Source organism: Macaca thibetana, chromosome 3 (genome assembly GCF_024542745.1).
Source record: "Macaca thibetana thibetana isolate TM-01 chromosome 3, ASM2454274v1, whole genome shotgun sequence".
Classification (NCBI taxonomy): domain Eukaryota; kingdom Metazoa; phylum Chordata; class Mammalia; order Primates; family Cercopithecidae; genus Macaca; species Macaca thibetana.
Genome location: NC_065580.1, coordinates 68,180,240 through 68,195,347, shown reverse-complemented (window position 1 = coordinate 68,195,347; position 15,108 = coordinate 68,180,240). Strand labels below are relative to the sequence as shown.

The 15,108-nt window shown below is 35.0% G+C and overlaps 2 protein-coding genes across 5 annotated transcripts in view; one reads left to right on the top strand and one right to left on the bottom strand.

Moving 5' to 3' along the window:
- Positions 1 to 15,108, bottom strand: part of ZNF804B (zinc finger protein 804B) — a 599,143-nt gene that overhangs the window by 551,950 nt on the left and 32,085 nt on the right. The window lies entirely within an intron of this gene.
- TEX47 (testis expressed 47) lies at positions 10,332 to 11,992 on the top strand. Of its 4 annotated transcripts, none has more exons than XM_050785330.1 (2): positions 10,332 to 10,446; positions 11,049 to 11,992. In XM_050785330.1, exon 2 carries the CDS (start codon positions 11,153 to 11,155, stop codon positions 11,912 to 11,914), a length of 762 nt encoding a protein of 253 aa, XP_050641287.1. In that variant the 5' UTR covers positions 10,332 to 10,446; positions 11,049 to 11,152; the 3' UTR covers positions 11,915 to 11,992. The 4 variants fall into 4 exon arrangements, with proteins under 4 accessions (XP_050641287.1, XP_050641289.1, XP_050641288.1 ...); XM_050785332.1 differs by having other exon boundaries at positions 10,337 to 10,411; XM_050785331.1 differs by having other exon boundaries at positions 10,343 to 10,446; positions 11,052 to 11,992.

Below are 15,108 nucleotides of genomic sequence, written 5' to 3'. Positions count from 1 at the left end.
ACTCTAGACCCCTAGGAATGTGCTGTCCCTAATGAAGCAGGCACCATCAACATGATGCTCTACTTCATCACGCTATTAAATTTTCACAAAATAGTCTTCACAAAAAAAGTGACCATACATTATGTTCACATATATTAAAACAGTGATACATAAGTCTCTCAATTGTCTACAACTGCTAATGTTAGTAGGTACAGTTTCTGACAAAATGTGAAGGTATCTTGAGTTAAAATAGGCAAAGGGGCTTTAAATTTAGTGGATGCTGGTAAAGTTCCAGGATAATAAAGGCTTGTTGGATAAATTAAAGGCAATCTGCTTAGGCATCTAGGACATACTCAATATTTTAAAATATTTTATTATGTTGTTTTTACTGTACTGCTGCTCTAGTTACATAGAATAAAAACAATATGTTATTTAGACTTGGATTAATATTACTGTTACTTTAAAAAGAAATACATTTTAAAGTTCTAAATTCTAGCCTAGACCCTCATTGCATATTTGGAATACAATGATGTTTTAGTAGGGCATACCTGACTATAAAATTTCTGTCTTCCCAAAACTAGTCACCATTAAATGTGTAACTCATCATATAACTTTATTGCTTAAAATATTTAATGGTTCTCAATATTAAGTGTCATAAAATTCAGGTTCCTACAACTTCTTTCAGAATAGCTCTAGCACCACTTTAGCTACTAAAACTTTTATAATATATTAAAAAATACTCTAGTGTGAACTATTATCTCACTGTTTTAGTATTTCATGTATACATGTTTCTTGGCAACTTTACAAGTAAGCAACTTGAAGTCAGTAATATTGATCTCTTTTTGTCATGGTTTTCTTAATTTTAAATGGAGTATGTTATGTCAGTGGTACCAAGTTCCCCTCCAGGTCTAAACTTCTACTAGTCAAATTTTCTCCATTCCATGTGACAATTGTTCAAAACTAAACCAAAAGGAAGCATTAAAATAGATATTAGCTTATTGATATCACATTTTAGCATAATAGGTTATATGGGCCTGAGTAATGAAATTGTGAAGCTATTACTCCAATCACAATACAATTTGTATGTGTAAAGCAACTTTGCTATTACACAAAGATTTTAAGTCATAAAAAACTAAATTCAAATGTGTTGTGTTTATGTCACCCCATCATAATGTGCACTGTGTGTTAGTTAAGTCATAAAGCTTTAGCGTTCTGTCTTGCAAAGAAGCTGAAAAAAAAAACTGATTAAAAGAAGGTAAAAGAAACATAACTGAGAGTTTAGTGTTATCTGTAGTCTCCAAATCTCTGTATAGAAGTTAATAATCTTAAAACATTTTCAAAGCATACCATACAGCATTCCATTTTCAGATTCCACCTTCCTGGCTGGACACAATGATAGAAAAGACAAAAAGAAACCCAGCATGCTAGTTTTTAATAGGTAAAAACCTAGGATTACTATACTACTGTTAATCTACTATCTTCCTCCTCTACAGTTTACTATCAGAGTGCTTTCATTCTTCTTACTGAAAAATGTGGAGGAGTGGTCTACCCTCTGACCACTTATTCTCCTTTGATCCACTCAATGCTCGCAACCTGGCTTCCCTCAGCTATTTTACCAGATCTACTTTTCTTTAAACCCCTAGGAAATGTAATTCCCAATATTAAATGGTCACCCCAGTCCTTAAGCTTTTTTATCTTTGTTTAGAATTTTACTTCAACCACCAACTTTCAAACCTTTCTCCTGCAGGGACCTTCATAAGCCTGTGTTTTCTTAATTCTCTACCTATTTCTGATTTGTTGTTGCCTCTTTCACTGCCTCTTATTTGCCTGCTCCCTAAAACTGTATGTTCCACAATGTGCTTCTCCACCTTCTTCTTTCCTTTCACTATCTCATGACTTCATTGTTTCCCATGGTTTCAGTTCTACCCTCAATGCAGACAACTATCAAATTTGCATCATAAGTCCAGACTTCCTCCGATCTTCAGATTCATAGTTACATTTATACCTGGATATTTCCATGGCCATTCCACTTCAAGATAATGTATACAAACTATTTTTCTTCCCAAATCTGGGCATCCTCCTGTATCTTCCATCTTTATTTAAAGAAAAAATGTTAGTCCTCCCAGTGACTGATATTCAAACCTGAAGTGTCATCTCTAAATCCTTGCATTCCTAACCTCCCATATCCAGTGGATCAAGTTTTGTCTACCTTGGTGACGGCTCGCACATTTTCAGTCTTAGCAACTGCCTTAGTTCAGACTCTATCCAACTGGAGCAAATTCATTAAAGACTCACCTTTTACTCGGTAGTATGCAAGGTGTCTGGGATAAAATTCCTGGACTGTGTCTTAGTAACTGCCCTATCTTACACCCTTGTATTTTCCTATCTTGACTGTTAGTAGGTCAAGATTTCTCTGAGTGAAGTTTCTCTTTGTTCAATTTGGTTCATGATCCATCATTTTACAAGTTTTACTCAATAGCAGGCTTTTAGGCTAGACAATCCTAGACTTACAAACAAAGCAACACATGTATCATCATTCACCAAACCAAAGGGATAGCCTTATTTTTTAATGTTATTTTTTTCTGAACATAATAACATAGACACACTTGAAAAATTTGGAAAATACAAAACAAATATCAGTCCCAAATTCTACCAATTAAAACATGGCTAGATTTCTCTCTTTTCTTGTTTCTGTGCTTTTTAAAAATAAGGTTGGGAATCCAATTTAAACTTAAAATGGTTTTCAGAAAACCATTTTAAAATTATGCACAGTTGCAGCCTGGAAAACTTAAGGTGGTGCCTTATCATATCAATGTTAGGAGCTTTATTTAGTGCATTTAATGTAATTGGCAATTGCAAAATCCACTTTGCCTGCATATGTGAAAAATATAGATCGTTATCTTGTTGGCCCTATGAAATTCTGTCCTTAATATTCAGTATATACTCCACTTTCATTAATTTCTTCTGTCACAATGTTCTGCCTTAGCACTCAGTTGCATTATTTTCCTTTTTTCCCCTGCTTATTATGGTTTAAATCTGAGGACCATATGAGGGTAGAAAATATTATCTTCTAAAAAATTACCAAAAATTATATAGGCAAACCATTTTCTTAAAGTTGAAGGACAAATGTCAAAATGTTATTTTCGTTTATAGTCTTCTCCCAACCCACTAAACAGAGTTTGGTTAGATCTCAGAGAAAATTACATTCCAGAGTGGTTTTGTTGCTTTTTTTTTTTTTTTTTTTTGGTCTTGTCCCGGAGATAGAGGGCAACTTTACTACAATTAGTAAGTGTAGTATAGAATTTCATGCAAATGAAGTGTGCCAGCAGTGTGACAATTTTAACATATTTTAACAAAAACAAACAAAAATGAATGCATAAACTTGCTGCTGCTTAGACCACTGTAGCTTCTGGGACCTAGTTTCTTTTACTGAGTTAAAAAAAAAAAAGTTGTGCCTGAACAAAGATATTATTAGCTCACTTTCGTACTGTTATAAAGGTAATACCTGAGACTGGGCAATTTATAAACAAAAGAGGTTTAATTGACTCACAGTTCCGCATGATTGAGGAGGCCTCAGGAAATTTACAGTCATGGCAGAAGGTGAAGGGGAACAAGGAGCTTCTTCATATGAGGCAGGAGGGAGAGAGCACAGCACATACCGCCATTTTTAAAGCCATCAGATTTCCTGAGAACTCCCGCGCTATCACGATAGCAGCAGGAGGGAAACTGCCTCATGATCCAATCACCTCCCATCAGATCCCTCCCTCAACACATGGAGATTACAATTCGAGATAAGATTTGGGTGGGGCCACACAGCCAAACCATATCAGATCCCAATTTTATTTTTAAATATCTATAATTTTTTATATTATGCTATTCGTTTCAGTGAATAACTATTTTTTCTTCCCTTGAAATATTCTTCAAAATTAATTTCAAGGGCATCATAGTAGTTGTTCATTAATACATATATTCATTTTTTTTAAGTTTTTTTCTATAAAAACTATCTTTATATTTCAAATGTTTGTCAGTAATTTTATTTCTTTTTTAAATTTTTTTCTTCACTTAGCCTCAACTTGAAACTCATAATTTTATTTACTTACCATGGGATCTAGAAGAGGCCTTACTTAGTCAAAGAGTAGATTTTTAAGCTTATGATTTACATTTGCAAATTGGTTTTCAGCAAAGTTGAAACAATTTACTGTTAAGCCGGCAGAAGATAAGAGGGCTCACTTGCCAACTGCAGAGTTCCTAAAAGGGCTCTGGGTGCCTCTAGTATTTCCCGTCTCCAATTCCTCTGCACTTCACGGTAACTTCCTTAACACAGTTATGATTATGGGCACTCAAGAAATTCTCGTGATTCTCTACTATCCACAGAGTAAAATTCAAACTTCTGAGCGTGGCATCGCATTCCTCCACAAACTGATTCCAACTTACTTTTTTTTTTCCCCTCTCCTCCCCACGACTCACCCTCTAGGAGTTCCACTCCTGGCTACATTTAGAATCACCTGGAGATGTTTTAACAAACATACACACCAGGGTTCCATTCCAGACTAATTAAGTAAGACTGGGAACTGGCTTTTTGAGTGCTGGGTGGGTGCACCAAAATCGTGCAAATCACCACTAAAGAACTTACTCATGTAACCAAACACCACCTGTTCCCCAAACACCTATGAACATAAAATTAAATTAAAAAATCTCCACTAGATTATTCTAATAGACAGTCATGGTTTGAATCACTGTGAGTTAGCCTCTTCTTTCTTAAAGTGAGGTATGTAGAGAGACTGGGAGATTACTGGTCAAAAATGCAAATTTTGGGGTCTCACTTTAAGCCTACTAATTAGACATTTTAGGCCTAGAGACCAGGAATCTTCAGTTTAACAAAATTTGCAGATTCTGTGGTTTGAGGGCTAGTGCTTTAGCCAGAACACATTGTTTCCATTTTCTTTTTCTTTTTTTTTTTTTTTTTGAGACGGAGTCTCGCTGTGTCACCCAGGCTGGAGTGCAGGGGCGCGATCTCGGCTCACTGCAAGCTCCGCCTCCCGGGTTTACGCCATTCTCCTGCCTCAGCCTCCGAGTAGCTGGGACTACAGGCGCCCACCACCACGCCCGGCTAGTTTTTTGTATTTTTAGTAGAGACGGGGTTTCACCATGTTAGCCAGGATGGTCTCGATCTCCTGACCTCGTGATCCACCCGCCTCGGCCTCCCAAAGTGCTGTAATTACAGGGTTGAGCCACCGCGCCCGGCCTGTTTCCATTTTCTTAATGATGTGCCACACTTCCTACCTTTAACATATGCCCTCTGCTCTTTGTGCTTTAAACACACACACACACACACACACACACACACACGTCATATCTATTTTTTAATACTAGCTTAAATGCTTATTCTTCCAGCCAGGTTTAAATGTTGCATTTTGTGCTTTCATTGTTTATATCTTTGCACACTTGTATACGCCCATCCAGCCCTGTACTAACATAGTCGTGGGGATCTTAAGATCCACTAACAGAATTAAATTTTTCATGTGCAGATAGAATATCTGATTCACAAGAATATTTCCATAGAGTCTGACACATTTGTCTACAAATAGCAGATAGATGAAAACTATGTTAAATGTTGTAATCAAATAACTAAATGTTCCTAGCCTGCGCTCTCCTTGATAAGTAATTACCAAACACTGTTCCATAATACTATTGAAGAGAGTCAATGAAAGAGAAAGTAATCTAGTTTGGGTTTTTGTTTTTGTTTTTGTTTTTGTTTTTTTCTTGGAGGGGGAGTATCTTTTTCAATAAATATTCAAATACCTAGTGATTTGATAACTAAGCTCACTCAGATTTGCTTTGCTAAATCAAGTATATTTTTTGTCTACTCAATAGCTTATTATATGTGATCTTAGTGAAAGGCTCTACCCAAGCTGTAAGCCATTTATTTAGATGATTAGTTCTCTTTGGCTGATCATTTTGATATAAGACATAAAGTGAAAGGAAATGATTTAGAGTGTTTTGTTTTGCTAGGACCCAAGCACAGGTGAGAGTTTAAAGTCTGGTATTCCAGATGGAAATCAACTTTAGTAAATGCACAACCTCACATTTAAAAGGAATGAATGTGAGAGCAATTCATGAAGCTGTCCCTCAATCCTGTTTCTCTGAAGGCCATGCTCAAATGAGAACTCTTTCACTAAGGTTTCTAAGAAAACTCCAAATTTACCCTTTCTAAATCGGTGTTTCTAAAGCACTAAATATCACTTGCATCGTATTTATTGTTTTTCCCTGTTCTGTCTCAAGAACATCTCAGATTCATGTACATTTCGTCACCTGTACCTGACTCTAAGCTCCTGAAATTAAGGAGCAGGTATTTTTCAGACTTACATTTCTTATAGTGCCTAATGATATTGCCTGGTACACCAAAGGCATCAATAAATCTGAGACAAATGAGTAGATAATAATGGTAGATAAATGCTGCTGAAACCTAGCTATAATGTAGAAGTTTTTCTTTAAATTTACTTTATCCAAACCATAAGCTATCTTTTGGTTTGGATATCATCTCATCTCATAGACAAGGGGAAGAATTACACTATGGTCATGGATAGAAATAGGAGATAATTTACCTCCTCTTTACCCAGGTAGACAGAATATGGAGGCTGCTGAGAGAAGATTTTAATGGTGTGCAAAATACGTAACTACTCTACATTTTAGTTTACTCCTCTATAAATTGTAGAAAAGTTTCTGTCTATCATATAGGGTTACTGTTAAAAGTAGCCTAGTTACTGTATGTAAAAGTATCTAGTGCATGGCACATGGTGAATCATAAATGGTATTTAGTTGTTTTAATCCTTTCTATCTGGCTTACAAAAACAAAAGGACACGATTAAGTTTGTTTATTCAGAAGCATTTGGTTCTGAAAAATGAAACCAGGGCATAAAGTATATCAGTAATAGTAAGGTGTACTGTTTGACACGAGTTACAAGTACATGCTATGTATTAATGTGAGATAAGTTGAATTAAAAAGGTAGATAAGTAGAATAATTGAAAGAAGACTTGGCATCCTAAGCTTCTATTAAGGTTCTGTGACTTATCGGTTGTTTGAACTTGAATTTGGATAGCTATTCTAAACGGATCATTCTGGGTAGAATAATACAAATGCTTCTTTATCCAGATACATAGACAGATAGAAGAGTTCTCTTCAGTCATCATCTAAGGGTAAATAACTTGCCCTTAATAGATGGCACATAAGGATTGTGGCACCTGGGCACTTAAATGCTGAATGTCCATTGAGCAGAGAGTCTACAATTCTAATTACACATGACAATGACCCAAAAACTGTTTGAATTGCATATTGCTTCTATTTCTATCTAGTCAGAACTTACCCTTGACAGTTCAGAGTGTGACTGATGAATGATAAGGAAATAAGTTGCCTTTAAACTTTTCAGATAGCCATGTGACAATGAAGCTCAAAGTTTGAGGAAGCAACCCAACAGAAAAAAAAAAAAAAGCATTGAAAATGGAAAATTACTTTGGGAAAATTGAATACAGATGTCAAACTATCCATGGAGATTACAAACTGTTGCTTCTGAATGTATTAGTTTGAACCACACAAATTGTCTCTACTTGCCTTTTTTGACTTACAGAAATGATAGTTCCTGTTTTTCAAGATAACAACAACTAGGCTTTGTTAAGATATTATCACTCTTTTGAAGAAAGGATAGCTTAGTTGATTTTCTATAGAGTTGGGGGAGAATAATAGAAGAAAGAAATATCATTATTCTATTAGGTTTATATTGGAGGAATCTAGATATATGAAATAAAAGGAAAACAAAAAGCACACATGGTAAGAAAAAGTTACCACTAAGCTTCTTTTGATAGGAGCAAAAAGTGGAAAGACACATGTGATTATCAGAGAGATATTGTGTTGGAAGTATTGATCAGAGTGGGGAGCTATGATTTAGAAGAAGGGGGAAGTCATCAAGGTTGTGATACCCATGGAAATAGAAATCTTAAAAAAGAGATTTGGAGAAAGCAGTGCACAATAACTAGATCTGGAGGAGAGTGAGCAAAGCCAGAAGATAAAGCAAGCAGAACTATGAAATAGTTTTTATTATTTATTCTGAGATTCAGAATTTATTCTGAGATTCAGGGAATCCAAGAAGATAGTGGGAATCTGACCAGGTGAGTTAACAATCTTGTTCAAAACTCTATAGTACATCACTCTCATTTGCTGTGGCAATTCTTTATATTTTGAGAACATAATTATAATAAAAATATGTAAATGAAGTCAACAGAAAGTTGAGGTGGAACAGTACATCCTGGGGTTAGCCTTATCTTGAGGGGTAGTTCTTGACCATGTTTGGGAAGAAATTGGTCTGTCAGTAAGGAAAACAGTTTCATGAAGAGGAAGAATCTTACCAGTGTATAAAAGACTAGTTTGAGTTTATGCACTGAAAAGGGGCTCCTGGGTGGCAGTGTCTCATAAATTCTCCTACTGACTTTCATCAGTAGCTGTGTTAGGTAACAAATCACACTGTTGCATGTCCCCATGTTCTCTCTGGCTTAATCCATCAATGGGAATTGGAAATAAATACCGGAAGTCCCTCTGGACGTGGTAAAGGCAGAGGCTTTGCCTCCCAGGATTCTATGGAGGGGAAATAAGCAGGGAGGACTTTGTAAAATCAGAATCTTTTTAACCTTATAAAGTAGATTTGTCAAAGGGCTTACGGTTTCACACTCTTAGCTGAATTTTTGGGGTGGAGAAATCTAGAAATACTATGGATAGAGACCCTTATTATAATCCAAATAAAGAAGTAGGACTGTGAAAGAGGTAGTGTAAATCAAGAACCCTTAAGGCATATTAAAGTGAGTAAAAAGACTTAGTAACAGAATACAGTTGGAGTATACAACTTAGAGGAAACATGAAAAAATAATACCAAGGATTTTGGCCCGGGAACTGAGAGGAAAAAAAGTGTTAATTTAGACACAAGTGGGGTATTCATAAAGGAAAACATGTTCAATGAGGAAAATAATTGTTTAAATGTTTTCGTTTTAAATTTGAAAACACAGAGTTACATCCAAGGAGAGAAGAGTTGTGAATAAGTGACTGGAGATAATAATTTGAGAATTTTCTGTGCAAAAATCATCTAGAATGGGATCTCGGTTTCTTCTTCTTTCTCAACCCCAATCAACTAGTTGTGTCTACCTTGAGCCTCAGATTGTAAAAGATTTTTAGTCCACAGCTAAGCTCCGCAGGAAAGTCCCATGATCACTTTCCAATTTCAATCGTGCAATCTAGTGGCAAGAGTGACTTTAAGGACCACTTACCTGCCCTCACAAAAGAGACATATAGATGGTACTGAGCTAACTGGGCAAAGAAGTAGAGCAGGACATCCATCCACATCATGAGCGCAGAGCCTCAGTATTTTCCAAAGTTGGGTGTGGGAAGGTATTACGGGGTGAGGCCACATATAGAGATTTAGAAAGAAATCCAAGAAAGTGCAATATCATAGAAACCAGGAGAGGAGAGAAGGCCATAATGAAGGCTCTGGTCAACATGGACACATTCTTCCAGCAAAGCTGTAAGAACAATGAGAGTGAGATAATAACTAGACTGGGCAATGACATGGTTTGGCACCATGGTTTACATCTTGGGAAACATTGTATTGCTTCAGGGAGTGACAAAGTGAATCACAATGAGGAAGAATAGTCCATTTTTATGTATTACACCATTAAATAATTATTAACTCACCTCTCTACCTTCATTTACTTAGATAATTTATCATTGTATTTTCATTAAAATCGGATCATTAGTTTGGATAATATAGACCTCAGGGAAAAATTACTCTTAGGTTTGTTAAAAATTGAATAAACGTGTTTTCTAAACTTGTTTTAAAATTATTGTTTAGAACTCATGTGGATGCAATTTTAAGAGATGCATCTCTTAAGACACAATTTTAAGAGGTGCATCTTTTAAGACACAATGTTAAGAGGTGCAGCTCTTAAATTAAATTCACATTAAGTTAAGTAAACCAAATCTTACTATAGAAGTTTCTCATCACATATTCACCATTACATAGGTTCAGATATGTGTTCTTAAAGTCTTTAGTTAGTGTCTAAGTAGAACAGAGGAGTTCTACAACCATACTTTTTATTTATCAAAAAGAAAGGAAAAAGATGTCCAGATTCTCACCATCTGTCTGACTTACAAATGCACCTGACTAAAAATAAACCATTCAGGAATAAGCCATTCACACTTCCTCTGCAGTGACTTTGAAGTGTTTGTCAAGATACCCGTATTAAATTAAGAAACTTGGCGCTCTGGTCCTTTAATGGTGCTGACATTCTGACTCACATATGCCTGAGGGAAGGCAGAACACAGGACAGCTGAGAACACCAGAGAACTGGCAGTTGGGAGCCTGATGGAGGACAAGCAGGGCCTGGAGGACAGGTACGTGACAGAAGCACAGGAAACAAAGAAAAATGGTAAGTTGACCTGGAAAAAAATTTGAGGAGATTTGTAAGCAGAGTAAGTTAAAGTAGCAGAATACTTTCATGTAGCCCTTAACAACAACAACAAGAAAAAAATAATAATAAAGGGGGGAAAAAAAGAATCATTTCTGAGATTTGTCGATAGGAGGAAAAACAAAGAACCAAAACTTTTCCCTTGAAATGTTTACTGTAATTAATCAAGGAACATTATTAACTATTAGGGTCCTGACTAAAGGTTACATAGCTAATTAGGACTTAGAAAGCCTTGGATTTTTTAAAAAGAGTTATAGACCAGTTAGATTTATAAAAGAAATTGGAAGAATTACCATAAAAATACCATTTTTTAAAATTTGTCTTATAAAGGACAATCTGTAATCACCATTACATGACATTTACAAAGTTTTTTCCTAGGATATGATTTAGCTCTTTCATTGTAAACTTTAAAAAAAAAAAAACTCTATAGTTTGAGTATTGTTTTAACATTATCTTTCATTTCAAAGATATTGTTTCCTGATAAAACTGGTAAAAGATTGGGATTTTGCTATTTAGTAACATTTGACAAACTGTGATTTACTCTTTTTTTTTTTTCTTGTCAGAAGAAATGAAAACAAGAGTTCATCACTACAGAGGCACCCAGACAGCGTAAATATCATGAAAAGCTAAAAACTAGAATCATCTGGTAAAATAAATAAGACTCATCATGTCCTTTTCAGTCCGTAACCAGAAGGGCAGCAAAAGGCCTTTGCCACTGGGGCCTCATCTTTTGCTCCAAGTCCCACGTAGCAATTACCTGCACTTTCAAGAGGAGAAACAACGACTACACCTAAAGAAATTCCTTCTTCATAGGATGTTTCTAGTGGCCAAGATACAAACAAAGGTAGAAAGAAAAGATGTTGCTGACTACTATGAACAAGTGTTTCAGTCAGTTTTGAAACATCACCTGGGAGAAACAGTGACAGGATTGCTGCTCATCTATCCCACTTCCATTCTGCATATCCTCGAGTCCTCCAGCGACACTCTCTACCAAGTGCTTTTAGATTATACTGGCCATGACAAAGATGAAACAGAATTTTTTATTCAACAAATGAAAATTATAGTCATTTCTCATAACATTCCAATGAGGCTTTTTATGCAATGGCATGTTTCAGTGATAAAAGTGCCAGTTATGTATCTCGATGATGTGACACAATCACAGTCCCTAAAAGAGGTCATCACAGATTTTCTCACACAAACTCATAAACTGTCAGTCTATCTTTGCAAGACTATGAAAGTAGGCACTAAAGGACCAGGTGATAACTTACACCAAGTTGCACCTGACCTGCTCCTCCCAGAACAAATCATAAAGTACTTGTGCAAATCTGAAGAATTCATGGACCCAGCAACATTTATAAACATGTATAATAGACCCATACACATCATTCTGGATTCTGAGGTGGTATGGCCTGCTCCTTCACGTTTCTAGGATTGAGAGGGATAATGTGCTCATGTCTCTTAAGGAATTTGTGCTACTTAAATAAAGAAGAAAACATTCTTAAAGTTACTTGTCCCTTTTAAAAGAAAAGAAACAGAACATTGCAATATACATGGAGGTAATATATTAATCTTCACAGAGTATGTTGAGCTAAACTTTAAAATGTATCTATTTGTTGTGATATTAGAGTTCAATACATTATTTTACTAGATAGATGGGTTTAATAAGTTTATCATAAGTTCTCAAATATTAACATCATTTTCATGAATTGACACTTTTCAAAAAAAATAAAATGGATGAAAAAAGACAAATGGAATTCAGATTGTCATCCAATCCCTCAACAGTTAATGAATAGTCATGACTACACACCAGAAGTACAGTGTTCTGAGGGTATAAAATAGAGAAGAAAAATCCCACCCTTGAGTTGCTTGCAACCTAAGGTTAGAGGAAAGTACATGTAGAAGTAGTTACGATATGGTATGTAATGTAATATAATATATCATTATAGTAGCAGTATATAGGAAGGGCTTTGAGAGCACAAGTGAAGGAATAATCACTGTAAAATTCCTGCATTCAGAAAACAAAATCTAATTATAAAAAATATTTCCAAAGCCCATATATTCTGGCCTATACAATCAAGAGCATTGAGACCATTATAAAGCTACAGAAAACAATAGCTATTTGGAATGAGAAGAAAATACATTTTCAAATGGCATTGTGCTACTCCATGCAACATCATTTATTGAACATCCCTCTATGTTACAAACATTTGCCAGGCGCTAAGGGATATGGCAGGGTACACAGAAAACATTATCTGCCCACTATTAAAACTTACTTCTAAATGATTTTATGTAAAATAAACAATCTGGTTATTTTCTCAATTCACTTTCTAGAAAGTAACTAATTATATATGATTTCTATATGACCAATTTCAAGTTGATCCCTTCTTTTATCCAGATGAATACTTTTCGCATTGTTTAAAAGTTTTTAGCTTGTTTAAACAATTAATTGACATCAATATTTTGAATACTGCAATGATATATGTCCCAAATTACCTTAATATCTTATGAAACAGACTTTGGAGTTAATGGAGAAAATACTTATGTCATCGTTTTAATTTTTTTATTTATTTAATTTTTAACTTGTTTGGGGGCCAAACCAATCTCACTGTGCACTTCAAATTTTTTGTGTGCAGAAAATTTTGTTCTGCATATGAAAATACTGACCAAATTATATGTAACAAACAAAATGTATATAATAAACAAAAATGAGATGCATCATTGTTACATAACAGAATCAAATTTTAGGAAAGACCATTCTATTTTCCAAATTTTGTAATACATCATTAATTAGAATGGTGTTTTTCACTTTTAACTGAACTTGAAGTTTCTTTCAAGTTAGTAATAGAAAAAAAATGTTTTAGACAAAATGAGAATTCTTCTAGCTAAGAAAGAGTATATAACTTTCAAAATTTATATCAATTTAGAAAAAAACACCTAATATTAATCAACAATAGGCTGTCTATTCTTTAAACTGCGAAAAAGACACAGGGGCCCATCAGTAGTAAATGATCAGTGACAAACTGACTGGAAACGTAAGTAAATATTTTCCCAGCCAAAAAAGGAATAGAGAAAACGTTTAACAAAGATATACTCCTTGGTTCAGTATTAGAATGAATGTGAAAGTGGTTTGGGAGAGAAGACTAGCATATATAAGAGAATAATGGATAATAAATGTTTATTGGATCAGACAGAATTTCTTTAGCAGGGTGAATTTTGTTTGGGAATAGTATTTTCTAAAGTTAGCTAGTGAATAGAAGTTTGGGTTTTGGATAAAAAATTGTATGTTTATAAATAAGAAATTATGGCATATTGTATTTTCCAGAAATGGTTACTGCAATATATCCAATCCCACACGCCTTTCTTACAACATGAGCTTAATATTCCTCCCATTGTGTAGTGGCTTCTAACTCTCTCCCCTTGAACGCAGGCAAACCTCCTCTGTGACTGCCTCAACCACTAAAATACAAAAGAAATGATTCCGTGTGATCTCGAAGGCTAGGTCATAAAAATGTTGTGCACTTTGCCTTGCTCACTTGAATGCTAGCTCCTGGAATTCAAACACTATGCTGTGAGAAATCCAGCAATTTCAGACAACATCCCGAGCTGAGGTCGCAGCCAACAGCCCCTATCATCCACTAGACATGTGGCCCCAGATCCCAGGCCTCCGGTAAACCTGGGAAGCCAGCTCAGCTGACATTGTGTGGAGAAGAGATGAGCTGTTTCCACTGAGTCCTGCCCAAATTGGAGTTTCGTGAACATTAGTGATTATTGTTTATTTAACCACTAAGGTTTGGGTGAATGATTATGCAGCACTGTGGAAAAATAATACATATGTAATGGGGAAAATAATACATATGTATATAAGCTCTTTGTATCATTTATTATTCATTAATTTATGTACCAAAATTTATTGGACAGCTACTGGTAAAAATGTGCTAGTCGGCCAATCACTGTGCTAGTCACTGGATGTACAAGTAGCAATAAGATGTATATTCACCACACTGCCTGGCATAGATCTTTTTATGGGTCTATAATACTTTTTGGTGTGAGAAATACCGATAGAAACCTAATTCACTAAGCCAAAAAGAGAATTATTAACAATCTTAATCATTTTTGAAAGAAGTTATAGAGTATCTGTCAACGATAAAATTGCTGATTTACTTAGTATATTGTAATTTTAAAGAATTCATGAAGGCTCAACTATGAACATAACTGGAAAATAAACACATTGTGACTAGAAATAATTTCAGTTACTTATTTATTTGTTCATTTTTGTGAATACATCAGAATGAATTTATTCAAATAAACTTACCCCGTATAGGAGTCACTTCTGGAAGATTTATATTTGTCCAGGTAACACTACCATTGCTGAAAACATTTTGTGACTCAATGGCAGTTGAATAAAGGAGGTTTATAAATCAAAGGGAGATTGAATATTTTAATTATACCTAATTTTTGATCTCCAAATTATCATTACACTCCAACTTAATTAGTAACTTTAAGATTTGATCTCCATATAGAATTTTTTTTTAATCTATACTCACTCTCAAAGACAGGTCTGCTGTCACTAAACATATTAAAAAGAGAGTGACAATGCTTCTAAGGGGAAGCACAAATTGTTTT

Excerpts from the sequence above, each read along its gene's own strand:
- TEX47 (XM_050785330.1), top strand. The coding sequence starts at position 11,153 with ATGTCCTTTTCAGTCCGTAACCAGAAGGGCAGCAAAAGGCCTTTGCCA.